This window comes from Colias croceus, chromosome 11 (assembly GCF_905220415.1).
Source record: "Colias croceus chromosome 11, ilColCroc2.1".
In the NCBI taxonomy this organism is placed as follows: Eukaryota; Metazoa; Arthropoda; class Insecta; order Lepidoptera; family Pieridae; genus Colias; species Colias croceus.
This window is the reverse complement of record NC_059547.1, coordinates 3,685,235-3,699,832: the sequence shown is the minus strand read 5'-3', so window position 1 is coordinate 3,699,832 and position 14,598 is coordinate 3,685,235. Positions and strand designations below refer to the sequence as shown.

The following is a 14,598-nucleotide window of genomic DNA, read 5'->3' as shown; positions in this document are numbered from 1 at the left end:
CCATTAAATTACTTACATAGCATAAGCAAGGTATCTAATGACTATTAAAAGGTAACTATGCCTATTTGTTAAAAATTCCATCACTATAATAGCCTCTGGAACCTTGAACAATTATTAAAACCGATAAACCGAATTACATAACATTGATCCACATATAGAACAAAAGAAAACCACATGTCGGTAAATAAAAGTAATGTATTTTACATATTTACACATTTGAACTAAATTGACATCATATAAACTCAATGCCTTCATATTTGAGGTTTTCAACTAGTGTATCTTCTAATAACGTTCGCCCATCTATTGTAAATGCAGTTATGTATGTGGCTGTTTTTCCTTCAAACTCTGTAGTTTTTAAAGCGACAATGGCTTCATCTTTTGATCCAGGAATAAACTTGAATGAAGAGAAACCATGTTTCGGCTGGAGTTTTGTTATCTGAAAATATACAATGACAATAAAAAATTTAGTTGTTTTTTTGAAAATAAAATAATGAAATTAAGAAGACTTTATAAAAAAAAATTAAAGTCATAATTTTTTTTTTATTAATCCTTGTTATCATTCCCATTTAGTTAATTTTTGAAACCAAAATCTCTATCCCCAAGTTCTATTTTGGTGAAATTCATGAAAATTACTCAAATTTGTACTACGTAAAAATTAACGCTATAATAAATTTGAAAGTGTATTTCATACATTAATTTATTATTTGCAAGAACTAACCTGCACTGCTTTAATTTTGCTAAAATTATTATCCGCAGTGATCAAATAATTGCACCCCATAACTTCGTCTTTAGTTTCATTGTACGGTTCGTGACTACATCGCCTCGGCAAGAAGTACCACTTCTCGTTAATTGGTGACCACACACCTGACTCATGGATCATGTAGCCCGGCCAGTCTATGCCTATTGATCGTCTTACTGCTTTATATTGGTGCACCCAGCTTAGATGCTGTACCTGAAATGTGTAATTTTGCTTACTGTTTGTTGTTGCACTGTGGCATTTACAAATAAATATTATAGGCAAACTACAGGACTTTGATCATTAATAACAACTACAGAAAATCAGTCTTTTTAACATAATATTCATATCCATACATATTTAAAACATTTTACTACCACCTAGATAACTATCAACACATTTAGTTTTTTTAAATCTCTTCCTATGTATTAAAACACAACTGATTGATAAGAGCTATTAAAAGGTTTATCATAGTTTCTTCTAGATAACTTATTTCTTAGAATATAAAATTAATCTTATCTATACATAATTATATTTATGACAACTACATAACCATACATTCATAATCATTCATTCATTCATAACCAAAACTTCATTCAAACAATCATTAAAACAAAATTTTCATCCCGCTTGTGAAGAAATATTTCAATGCTACACTGATCATGTTCATGTGCAGTGTAGCAGTGAAATATTCCATGATAATTAATATTAGGGATGTAACGATACATGATTTTGCCGATACGATACCGATACCAATATCGATGGCTTTGTAGAAAAATAAATAGTGAATTATGCATAAAAAGTTACCAACATTTAACAGAGACTCAACTGTTAATCATATTATTTTAAATAAAAATGCCAAATCAAAAAACAACAAAACCATTTATTTTAGTATTATTATTTTACAAAGTCAGTTAAACTTTAATTAATACACATACAATCAGTACCTAATTAAACTTTACTATTGGTAGAGTTTTTTCAGCAAACAAAGTGCGCACGCGCGGGCGGCCTCCCGCATAGTTCATTGGGCGCGGTTTTTTGAATTGTTTGATATCGGTATCGGTTGTTTTATTATCGGCGATACCGATATATCGGCTTGCCGATTATATCGGCCGATATATCGGTATCGGTATTATTACATCCCTAATTCATATACTACAATAACTTTTCAGTTTGAGATGAATGTGTTCAACCAAAATTCTTAAACTTTTTAACATTATTAGAGATATAAATACCTCTCCATGTATATTGATAGCTTTAACCCACATAGGGTCATATGTTTGGAACTCTCCGCTGGCCGTGGTCCACTCTTTACCCATAGACCCAACATAAAGGATTTCATCTTTGATTGTCGCCCATTCAGATTTAAAACCCTTCTCGTTGTAACCATTGCCGTCAGATAATATCACCCATGGCACTATTTTGTTGTTTGCTATTTCAAAGATCTGTGAAATAGTAAATTATTTAAATAATTGTATTATTTTGAAAAGATATAAAAAACTTTTAATTGTTAAGTTGATATTTGTCTAATAAAATATAACTACCTACTTTAAATGAGTTTCAAACTTGAATAACTTGTACAAAAGAAGGTTTATCATTAAGTTCTACTTACCATTCCTGATCTATCATCAAAGGTGAGCAATCTTCCATCATACACAATCAATTCTGACAACTCCATTCCACGGCCCTTGTGTGAATATGTTGATGAAAGCAGTGTTGCCGGGATTGTGTCCCAAGAAACAGTCACATACTTCTTCACAGGGTTATAAGTTAATAACCCTCTCTTCAGGTAACTATTGTACGTGTGAGCCTTCGTATTGCTTTTAGAATTCGTATCCAAATCAGCCACTATTCCTATCCTAAACGTAAATGTATCTCCGGAATGTACAACAGGCGAAAGTGGGTAAGTGGCATTGTATGGACGTGAAATCTTAGTCCACCGATTCAAAGAGTGCGAATGGTCACTTGTCCACCAATTATAATAAAATAACACTAACAAAAATACTCCTAATAAAATTATAAGCAACACAAACTGAGGTTGTAATCTCACTGTATTTCCTACTCTATATGTGGCAGGAGTCCGAAGCGCCTTGCGCCAATCACGAAGACCACGCATTTTACGTTCTTCAAATTCGTAATAATCATACATAACGTATCAATAACGAATTAATTCATTGTAAAGATCACTCGCGATTCAATGTAAAAACTAATAAATGACTAGTTAAATAAAGATGAATTATAAAATAGTGGTAATATACACGACATATTTATTATCGTGTTATAATTTTACGAAACGTGGAAATTTCTTTTACTTAATGATATTACACCAAAACTTGAACATAATTTATGACATATTGTATTACAATCTGACTGAATGTGAATGACGATTGACGGCTGACGGCTGACATATATTTTGACATTGAGGATTCTTAATAATTATTGGCGTCATCATCATCATCATAGCACCTATCCTTTTTGATATGTCAAATTAACAGATATTATAAAATTGTAATGTTGACTGTTTATTGCTAATAAAAGTAATATATAGTATAGAAACATACAAAATTAGGACCAGTAGTTATATAATATGTACTTATACTAATTTTTTGTTTTCGTTTCGACTGCAGTAAAGTGGCAGTAAAAGATCTCCATGAGATCTTCGTAAATCCTTTCCTTTGATCACGCATGCGAAGCCGCATGTAGCCATGTAATTGCTATTTGCTACTCCATATTATATATTTTATTGCAATGGAAAAAATCATGCTTATACAGCTCTTTTCAAATTAATATACAGTACCTACACAATTTCAGACTTCCTTAGGATATTTTATTGGATTTTAGTTCTGCTCTTTATCCGCATTTCTCATTTTTTTGAAATGATGCAAAAAAGTTGTTGTAATTTTGTAATCTAAGTTGTAAACCATGGGTAAACCTCTAAGCACTTCTAACTGCCATTTATTATATTTTAGCATTTAGGGTCAGCAAAAGGCGTACATTAAACTTTTTATGAATTTTCAATAAACCTTAAACGCTTATTATAATAGTGACGTGGTTATTGACACGATACTCAAATTATAGGAAGCAAAATAGTTTAAAAAAATTAGAAATCGAGATGCATGGTCAATTTACTAACGTTCTCTGGTACTTAGAATTTTATGCATTCATTGTTGTACTAATAATATTTTTCTGTTTCATATTATATTTAGCAAATATTAATTACGTTTCATACAATATCCGATACGATATGCGTCAAAAGTAAGTACAACTCCCAAATTTATTCTCGCAGTAGTTGTATAAACCTTGTATAAACGCATAAGCCATCTTTGCACTTTAAAACCGAAGCGAAGCGAATGCGCTAAAATAAATGCATCCAAACCTGACATATAAATAACCCATTCGAATATTGATGCTTTTCATATATATCAACATTTGCTTTCGATTTATTTATTCTTTGTAATCATCAGCTTACCACTTTACTATTTTCATAAATGTAAACAGAATGGAAATTTTCTATGGGCTATGGAGAAAAATACCAATTTTAAATGCTGAAGATAACAAATTTTGCTGAATGAAATACATTCCTTTATTTTTAAAAATAGTATAATGTATATAACTAATTTTTAGATACATGGCTGATGGGACTTGGTTAATACAAAGCTAATTCGATGATCAGCACAGAAGCAAAGCAGAAGATTTTATTGTGAGAACTATTTATTTTTATTAGCAGCTTCATCCTAATATACCTACTTAGGATCTTATATTTTACTCTGACTGCTTCTATAAAAAGTAAAATGTGTATAAATAGAAGCCTTACAACTTACAATAAACACGACATACGTAAAAGTTAGCCACCTGGTAAGATCTCCCAGTTTAAATTAATAGTTATTGAATATCTCGTTCCTAATGTTAATTGCCGTATTTTTATTTAACAAGTAGGTAAGTACCTAGGTGGTGAGACATTTTTACGATCGGCAATGAGCATTATTCTTGTTGAAAAAGAGTCGGAGACGTACAAATGAATATATTGTATTATTTGTTTGCAACTAAAACAACTACAAATAAGATAAAAATTTATATTTATTTACAGTTAAAGCTTTAATATGCAGTTAAAGTTTTGTAGAGATATTAATATATTCTCTACAAAACTGTAACTGCTCTCACTCTAGCAAAGTTTTTCGTTTTTTTCTAACAGACGTCAAAATTTATCGGTCGGAAAAACAAGCGTGAAGAAAAAGGAACCCAACCAAAGACCAGTATGCTGTGATTTGGGTTGTATTTGGTTCTGTCGGCTCATAGGCAGTATTGTTACGATTGCATTGTGTTATTATTTCGCATATACCCTCATTTCTGATACCAAACTCAAGTTCGGATTATTTGTACCCTGAAAGACGTTTACAATTTATCAACCTTAAGCATTTAGCTTATAACAGCTATCATTATTATTGTTATCATCATTAATGAGAATAAAATAGTAATATAACAACAAGTTGTTTAACTTAAGTAAATACACTTTACATTCCTTACTGAATCGGAATTTATTAACAAACCTATGTCATTATGCACTTTACTTTTCAAAAGGTCAAAAGTATTTTTTGTCAAATTAAACCATTTATTTTAATGTATACCCATGAGGCTTTCATCATTATCATCAGGAGAAACTTTCATCAAGATCAAAACAATAAATTCAAAGAAATAAAAAAAATATTTCGTCTGTGGTTCTGTCTACTTTCGAATTGGCGAATTTGTGTCTATGTAATAAGAACAAAGAGGTGATAATAGTGTTCTAATTGAATCTAATGCGATTCTAAATGAAAGTGAAAATTAAATGGAAGAGTAGCAAAATAATAAGAGATCAATTTGCAATTTTTAGCCTACATAATATAAGCGTAATCATGACTCGTAATTTTATTGATCATTGTATAATTTACACTAATTCACCAGTGAGATTTGAACAAGATTTTTTGCTATTAAATATTTAATGTTCTATTGTCTATTAGTAGTCTGCTGTTTGTGGTCAGAGGTGTGATTACGCACTTTATTACTTTTAGCATGTAATACAGGTCGCGTCATGTAAAAAGAACGCTGACGGTTAAGCTGCGCATTGGCGATTTATCAGTATATTTGGTGATATGAGGTGGTATAAGAATAACAAATAGGTACTTAGTTGCGAAGCCACGATTCGCGAGCCTAGTTCAAAAATAAAATAATCGGCACATAGCTTACGTGCAAAACTCGATCCATGCGCAAACACACCCCATCACTTTCATCCAGCGTTCTTTTTACGTGACGCGTACTGTACCTTTATGCGTAGGTATTTTAAATGATCGTTTCCTCAAAATCGGTACCTATTGTGAGGAAATGATCACAATTTTTGTGCATTTCTTTACCTATCTTGTCTTTTTGAAACTAACATTGGTAAAAATAAAAAAATATACTAAAATATACTGTGTAATAGAGTAATACGCGATGGAAGACCCTATAACATTTTATTACAACCAGCATTTAAACATGTACGTAAGCGTTTAATATCTTACAATATTTTCCTTTAATGTTTATTTATTTATATTTTTTCATACGAAACCATAAAAAATATGGATTGCTTTTCCGTTCTCTCTTTTATATTATAGAATTAATAGTCATTAATAATTATAGTCATATATTTTGATTTTCAACGATCTCCCTCGTCAAATTCAGTTTCAAATGGATCGTATCAATTCGGTAACGAATAATATAAGTTGAACGTACTTATAAAATCGAATTATTATTTTGTCGCATGTCTCGGAGATTGCAATTTTCTATAAATTTGGGACATTTCAAAATTAAGTATGATATCTGAATTCGGTGTAGCTGACGATCGAATGATACTGTTGGTTGCCTACTTCTAATAAAAAGCAATTCACTATCTACTTTAATACTATATATCTCGATGACCCAGAGCTATCTGATCGATTCTACGATCCTACTTGCATTTTAACAAACAAATTTGGAGTGAGCGCGTGACAAAAATAAATATTTGGTCTAGATGGGGTGAGATTTCGTCTCGGTCAAACGAGTACAAGTCTTTGTTTTATCTTTTCGTAAGTCATATTTGTGTTTTGAACTACTAAGTGGAAAGGGGCGGAAATTTACATAGCTACGATACTGTTTTGTTTTTACAAATAATATCGAGTACCTACTTGGAAAGATTTGAATTAAAATCAAGGATGGGTAATAAATCGTGATATCGCCTGACCGATATAGTTCAACGTAATTGTTGAATAAACTGAATTACATATAATAAATATTTAATATTTATAGTAATAGATAAATTATTAAAATCTGCTTTGACTCATCCCTTAATTTCACTAACTTCATAACATTAATTTATCAAGTTATGTTAAAGTACTTATAAAATTTAATTAAATGCTACTTTAATGAGATATCAATTATATAAATCATAAATTGCTACCACTTTATTAAGCAGTGCAGATAAAAAGGGACTTTATGTTCTGTATAGGTAACTTAACGCCACGTAATTATGGGTCTTTATCCCTATAATGATGAGAACCATTTCATACCTGACTGACAGCCCGCTGTAATTGAATTAGATATCAAATTGATTAAATGTAATCTTATACACAAAAATAATATTAGGTAAATTAAAAGTTCAAAGATTCAAGTACCTACTTAATTCGTAACTTTTGTTCATATAGAGCTCGAGCAGCATGGTAGCGCAGTGGTTAAGACTTTGTTATCCTCGGTCCTCAGACCAGTCCGAAAAGCAAATATGTATGCTCAAAATACCTACAATAATTATATTAATATATCAAAATTCTAAGTAGGCAGTGAATAATTAGATATTATGTTCTTTGTCAGGTTATTCAGCTCCATGTAAGAAGTCTATGAGTAAATAAAAAGTGAATCATCTCAACCGTGATTTTTCCTCAGCACAGAGTACGCTTAACATGAGCATTAACATACCTATACGTAGGTACTGACCATCCGTCCAAAACTTGACATTGGCAGAATCCGTCCTCACTGGGATCGGGAGTTGCCATTTGGAAAAAAGAAGAAGAAGAAGAATTAGGTAGATACCTACTACACATATTATGTTAGGATAAGGATTATAAACTTTAAACGTGAACATGGTATAATATGATAAAATGTTCATGATAAGACATGTATTTCACCATATAAAACGCTCCATAATATGCTGCATAATTTTTGAATATATCTTCCCAAAATAAATCGCGTGGAAGGCTTAAATAATTACTTAATATAAAAATATGATAAACTTTTTACTTTCTAATTAGCCCGTATTTATTTACGCTGTTTTCAAAAAATATAGTTTCATTCAATTATTAATATTAAGTGCGTGCATTACGTACGAATTAATACACGCACTGAATTATGCTCTAATTAAGAAATTACGTTAATTTAGATCCGATAAGTAACACAAAAAGTTAAAAGCCTTCTCATTTCTAAAGTAGACTATGTATGGCGTTTCATCTCGCTGATACGATCTTAAATTTCTAACAATGCTATTATTTTTATAGCACCAAGTATGTTATAAACATCTGAAGAAACATGCACTTAATTGTATATATGGGTTTATAATGGTTAAAGCCGGATGCAAAACAATATAATCCCAATAAATGTTTACATTATTAGCTAATAATGTTTTGACTAGTATCTAGATTGCCTGCAGAATAGTTTACCTTATCAAATCTATCTTTATTCGATTGTGATCATGTATGGGATATTGTACATTGCTCCTTCAAGTCTTCAAAAAAGTAATAGGTAGGTATATGTTAGATGAATGATATCCTAATCTAGACTCAATAAATAACGTACCTACGTAACGTATAAACTGAGGTGGTTTTTGATACCTAAGTAGTTATTATATGAGTTTTCACTGGTAAAGTCCTATTTATAGAAAATCATCAAAAAGTTCTTTGACAAGCTGGTCAAAAAAAACCATGACAAATAAGAATGCAAATAAGTTTCTGCATGAAAAAAGTGTAAACATCTTCACATACATTAAAATACATTTTTAGCATTGTACTCATACCTAAGATGAATAGAGTCAAAAGATTAGTAATAGTCGATTATTTACTTAACCCTATTGAAACTGTAGTCAAGCCAATTTCGAGTATCTCCTTAATCTTCAAACTAATTCGCAAGTTGTTTTTACAAATAACATCCTTATCTGCTTGACATGTCGTTATTGTATAGCTGTAAAACAATGAACAAATATCATACAGAATGTAAGTGTGCTTGTATTTTTTAAACGTCTCACTTTTTTTCGTTATTACCCAATTAGTTTAAATATGTACATCATGCTTATAAAGCATAAAAGTTACATTTGCTATGATAAAAACAATTTTAACATTTTGCTGCAGTGCATAGCTGTTATAATAGTATCATATCAGTACAATATGAATGTATAGGTACAATGTACATATATATTTATAGTTATTGATAGTTTAAGAGGTTGGTTTAATGCTTTCAGTTGATAGTAATTAAACTAATCTGAACATAGCAAATTAAGGTTTCAGAAATCCTACATACCTACCTTCAGGTAGGTATTCTAGGCTTAAAAATATTTCGTAATATCCTATTCCTATCTTCAACTTTTACTTTTGGCACGACTACTTATACATTTTTGTGTTCTATTTACCTTAATCTACTTACTGCTAATATTTCATAGATATTTGTAATCATCACACTTTCGCCAACTTCCTTATAGTCTCAGAGCAATATATTTCTTCGCATATAAACATAAGTTATTACGGTTATTAGTTAACGCACGTAATTAGCTATTACTGTCGCACCATAATTGCCATTGGTCTTTTAGCACGTCAAGATTGACATTAGACAATACATCTGCCCTCCGCCTTAGGGCACAGGTGCTGATCCCAACCCCGAAATGAAGTCTCAGCGAAAGTGTATGCACCCCTTGTCAACGTATAAACGCGCGCATTGCACGCGGCGCGCCACTCGAATCGCGAGTACGTAAACGTGCGCGCGAACGTTGCGCTCACACGCAGACTACGCATCCGTGTCTTGTGTCAGTGAATTTGAATTTCGAATTGTGTTTCATTTTTTTCTTCTCTTTTATTTTTCGTGTTTGCGGCCTTGATCATCGGTAAGTAAAAAGTTTTATTTCTGAAAAAAATAAAAAGGTGTGAATAATTTTAGATAATTTGAATAAGTACCTAATAAAAAAAAACAATGCAATATAAATGCTATCTTTTTATAATAAAAACAAAGCATATAAATAAATAATCAAAGCATAAATTAAAATATAACCATTAAATCCAAAATCAATTTTTACATATTTTTTTGCTTATATAAATGCAAATGCATAATTAGGTAGGTACTATCATTAATCATAAAATATCAAAAATATTATCACGTAAGGTACGTAAAATAAATTTCACAAATGCAATTATTCTAATACTATAGCATAGCTATAATAATAAAACAGAACATAATATTATATCTAAGTATTAACCTACCTATATACCTACTGTACTCTCTATAAACGAGAGATTTCATAAAATAATAAACAAACAAAATTATGGCATGAGCAAACATTAATTTTAATTTTGCACTTAACGTCTTACTATCATAAATCTAATCCAATTTTCCATCTTATCAATACTGTCCGTTTTGCTAACACAAAATCTTAAACATTTAAAAAGCAAACCACGTAAATTGAAACTGTACTCCGAGCGTGTTTCAGGGAATCTGCATTTCATCTCATTCCGAAACGCCTTATTTAGCATATCGGAGTCTGAGAATTATTGGCCAAGTTTATTCAGTAGTAATCCGGAACACGGCCTCACCTAACTTGAACCGATATTATATGCGCAATTAGAGATAAACGCCTGCAATCCAAGTAAAAACGTATATGCTGCGAATGCAAATAAGCAGACTTTACAATAAATTTCTTCAGAGTTAAGAGCTCGCCTTTCGAATATCTTAGATTCGCTTTTGCTCAAGTATTATTAAATAATGGATATTTTTATATTCAGTGAATTTTATAGTTTAACTAGCTGCTCCGCGCGGTTTCACCTCCGTGGCTCCACTCCTGTTGCCCGTAGCGTGATGAAATATAGCCTTCCTCGATAAATGGGCTACCTATCTAACACCGAGAGAATTTTTCAAATCAGGCCAGTAGTTCCCGAGATTAGCGCGTTCAAACAAACAAACAAACAAACAAACTCTTCGGCTTTATAATATTAGTATAGATTAGATGGGTGAATTACTTCTTATTTATGTGTTGATAAATATTAAAAGAAAATTATACTATAATATAATAGATATTATACCATATAAGGAAGAACCAAAATGCAAATGAATACATTAATGATGAATGCAAATTTACGGTGACCAAGATTAGTCACAATTTATTTTACTTTATTATTTCAATTAAAACTTTGTCAAATCGTATCCAATAAAATTTCGTGTAAATTTTTAAGTAAAAACATCCAACTTCAAGCCATAACAATTTATTCTTCTCTATCTGGTTGTCTAAGCTGGCTCATAATAATTGACCCGTGAAAAAAAAAATAAACACTATTGCAGCTGTTGTACTAGTTACTCAAACAAGTTCAGAGTCAAAGTTGAGAAAAGATCTATTTTACTTATGTAAAAAGAAGTTTTTATGTTGTGAAAGTAGGATTTCTTCATCTTGAAATGTTATTTACCTATTTCTAATCTTTAATTCCCGAAATAACGTTGCGTCTCTGCTTTCGTATTTAATACCTACTAAGTATGTTTAATGTAGTTACCATAGGTATTTTGTCCTCATAAAAACAGTAGGTTCAACTATAGTATTTAAATGTAAACAGGTAAATCATAAAGAAATACCATTCCACATTACGCGTACAGAAATAATGGATATAATACATACCGAAGTAAAATTCTTTAAGCTCATAGAAATTCCTTTCGCATATGAATACTTCATAAACAAATTCATAACTAGTCTACTTCCAAGATCAGCAACCGCACGTCTTGCATCTTCAACCACAAATTAAATTTTAATTCTATCAGCAAACGCTGTACAATACTGACTTGAAATGGGCCGAGATTATCTAATTCGTTTTCCTATATCGATAGGCATTTGTGTTGCTATTAGCGCCGATTCGATACGACACTTCATTGAGATTAGACACGCGAGAAAATGCTTTATTAAAAATCGATCCATCCAATAATGTGTCACACAAATCGGATGCGTCCCCGAATAATCACTTTCTACGTCACTTGCACCGACAAACTTTCACGGAAATATGCGTAAAACGATTTGTTAATCGATTATCGACAAAACGGTAACGTGAATATGGAATAATACATTTCATATTTTCGTTTAATCGAATTTAATGTATTGTCAATTTTATCGGAATGGTGTTATGGTGTTATTGACGCTTTAATGTGATAATGATTAGTATATAAGCTTATATTATATATTTAAGTTGTAACCGTTAGCGTATTTAGCTGCTGGCTAAAACAGTTTGTACACGGATTAAAGATATTACAAAGAATGAACTTAATTCGAGATCAAAGCAAAGCATTAAGGTAATTGGCGTCCGTTATTTTTTTAATGAAACATAACGCTGTGTAAGTGTAACGTACATTTTTAGATAATATCGAGAAAATCTGTCGCAACCATTAAATTATAATATGCTTACCTATGAACAATTTAATTTGATGCACGTAGGTACTATATTTATATCTTAAAATTGCATACCTAATATGTGCAATCCCATCTGGAACATCTCATCCCATCCCTATTATAAAACAAAAAATGTAATTTTCAATGAATCGCAAATATGCTCTCTTGTCTTGAATTGATAATATGAGAATATTGAGCAGCTTTTATTACGTAAGTTACATACCTAGGTACATTAACAAAATTGTTAAATTATGTTAAATTATAACATCTCTTAAATATTATAAAATACTAGAATATTATTATAGTCTAAGTAAATATCCTTTCTTTATTACCTACTTAAAATAAATCATAAAATAAAATTGACGTAGTACCTACTCGTAAGACCGAGTTCTAAAAAGTAAAAACAAAATAAAACTTTATATTCAAACAAAATAAAACTAAAAATTTATACAAAAAAAAAAACTCTTTCAGGATTTTCAGATCGGTTATTTCTTTTCTTCCATAAACTAACGGTGAAGATATCTCTAGTCCGTGCAAAACCGTATCACGGCGTAATAACAGACTGGGAGAAAATTGCCGGCTGGTGATAAATAGATTTTATGGTTCAGGAAGTCATTGAAATTGAAATGCGACATTTTCGCATATAGGAAACTTTATGTGGCATTTAATTTTACTTTGATTATCTTGGTTTGTGGTTATTTCTGAAAAGCGAAAACTTAATCCCAGAAGAAAAGGCGTTTTTCATATTATGATGATCATACAGCAAGATATATTTAAAGATGCTTAAATTGTGGTTGTAAATAAGAGATCAAATAATTAAATACTCGTTATTTCTTCCATCCTGTAAACTTATTTTATTTTCCTTTATAAGAATCAATTATATCATGCAATTTGCATTTGTTTTAGGAAATTAATATCCCGAAGGTAGAGAACAGTAAGTTCTTATTAAAAACTCATTCATATTGATAAATTAGTGTTTTATTAATTTATAAGCAATGAATATGATGAATAGGATTCTCAATGCTCATAGGCTTCATTTTCTTTTATAGAGAACATGCGCTCAAATATAAAACTTGCTTCACCATAACGCTAAACAAATTGAATTTTATTTCTATCTTTGTAACTATTTTTTAGAAGACTATTGCTTCATACATATTGTAATTTGCACATTCAATGATTTTCATTTTATGTTGGGCACATTATATTATTATTTATATTATATAATATATTTTGGGATAGTATTTGTTAAAGGGTTAAAACAGGGGATGAAAGTATTTGCCAGTTGTTTTGCCCGCGGGTGAAATCGCGGGGCACAGCTAGTGTTATAATTAACATATTTTCTTCTTCGTGATAAGGCTAAAAATAGAGAGCAAGTTTGTATCTTGTATATGCTTCGGAGTTAACGCCCGACTTGGTTCGTAAAAATAACGTTTGCTAAAGACAAATATAAATTGATTGCCTAATACTAATTAAAATTATTTAGTGACAGGTGTGATAAAATGTGCCAAAGTAACACTAGAATGATACTTGATATACATGAGATTTATCGTTATATAATATAGCTCCGTAAGAATTGTAATTAGATACCTTCTCAATATTCCGATGGCTTTCAGATGTCTAATTACATTAGCATTCTTAGGAGTGCTTTAGCAATTTTTTGGTGCAGAACGGCAATGCCGTGGTCAGTGAAGGAAAAAGGCTTTTACTGCATTGTAATAAGGTATTTAAGTGATATAATGACTCGAAAGTTGTTGCTGAGTGTAGCGGACGTGATTGAATCTTTGAAATCCGAATCCATCCATAATATAAATTAAGCATTAGTAATCTATTGCTTTTTAATATCATAAATCTAATTTCAAGCAACTTAAATAGTTTCAGTACTTGCGGGGTGTTACGTATAAAAGTAATTATAAATAATTATAATTTAAATAGCTTAGGTACCTAACGTAAAAGTATGGTTATGCGTGTCTATAAATATAAATGCTGGTATGAAAAAAATAGTTTAATTACTTTTTAATTCTTTTTCATCACAAAGTGAAGCGTGAAACACCATCATTCCAATTACAAACAAAATAAGAGAAATTATAATCCAACAATGTAGACATCAATCTGGTATACACCATGACAAATGGAAACCAGCTGACGTTAAGCATTTCTATACGATTGGCGAAGTTGTAATTACTTCCGCTTGAACATCACACAA

General features: G+C 30.8%; 2 protein-coding genes across 2 annotated transcripts in view; one reads left to right on the top strand and one right to left on the bottom strand.

The window, feature by feature from the left end:
* Positions 1–177: 177 nt before the first annotated feature.
* Positions 178–3,123, bottom strand: LOC123695902 (apyrase). The gene is made up of 4 exons (XM_045641857.1): positions 2,349–3,123; positions 1,972–2,181; positions 719–952; positions 178–436 (listed from the first exon to the last, which is right to left on the bottom strand). The coding sequence occupies exons 1-4, from the start codon at positions 2,883–2,885 to the stop codon at positions 233–235; spliced, it is 1,185 nt and encodes a 394-aa protein (XP_045497813.1). The 5' UTR covers positions 2,886–3,123; the 3' UTR covers positions 178–232.
* Positions 3,124–9,716: 6,593 nt separating this feature from the next.
* LOC123695901 overlaps positions 9,717–14,598 on the top strand; it is a 78,201-nt gene continuing 73,319 nt past the window's right edge. Inside the window, exon 1 of the mRNA XM_045641856.1 lies at positions 9,717–9,863. The gene's annotated coding sequence lies outside the window, so the exon portion shown is untranslated. The remainder of the gene's footprint in view (positions 9,864–14,598) is intronic.

Bases quoted from the DNA above. Each gene is read 5' to 3' on its own strand.
- LOC123695902 (XM_045641857.1), bottom strand. From the start codon at position 2,885: ATGTATGATTATTACGAATTTGAAGAACGTAAAATGCGTGGTCTTCGT. The intron at 2,182-2,348 runs GTAAGTAGAACT...ACTATTTCACAG, and splicing joins TTGATGATAGATCAGGAATG to ATCTTTGAAATAGCAAACAA. The intron at 953-1,971 runs GTATTTATATCT...TACACATTTCAG, and splicing joins CTATCAATATACATGGAGAG to GTACAGCATCTAAGCTGGGT.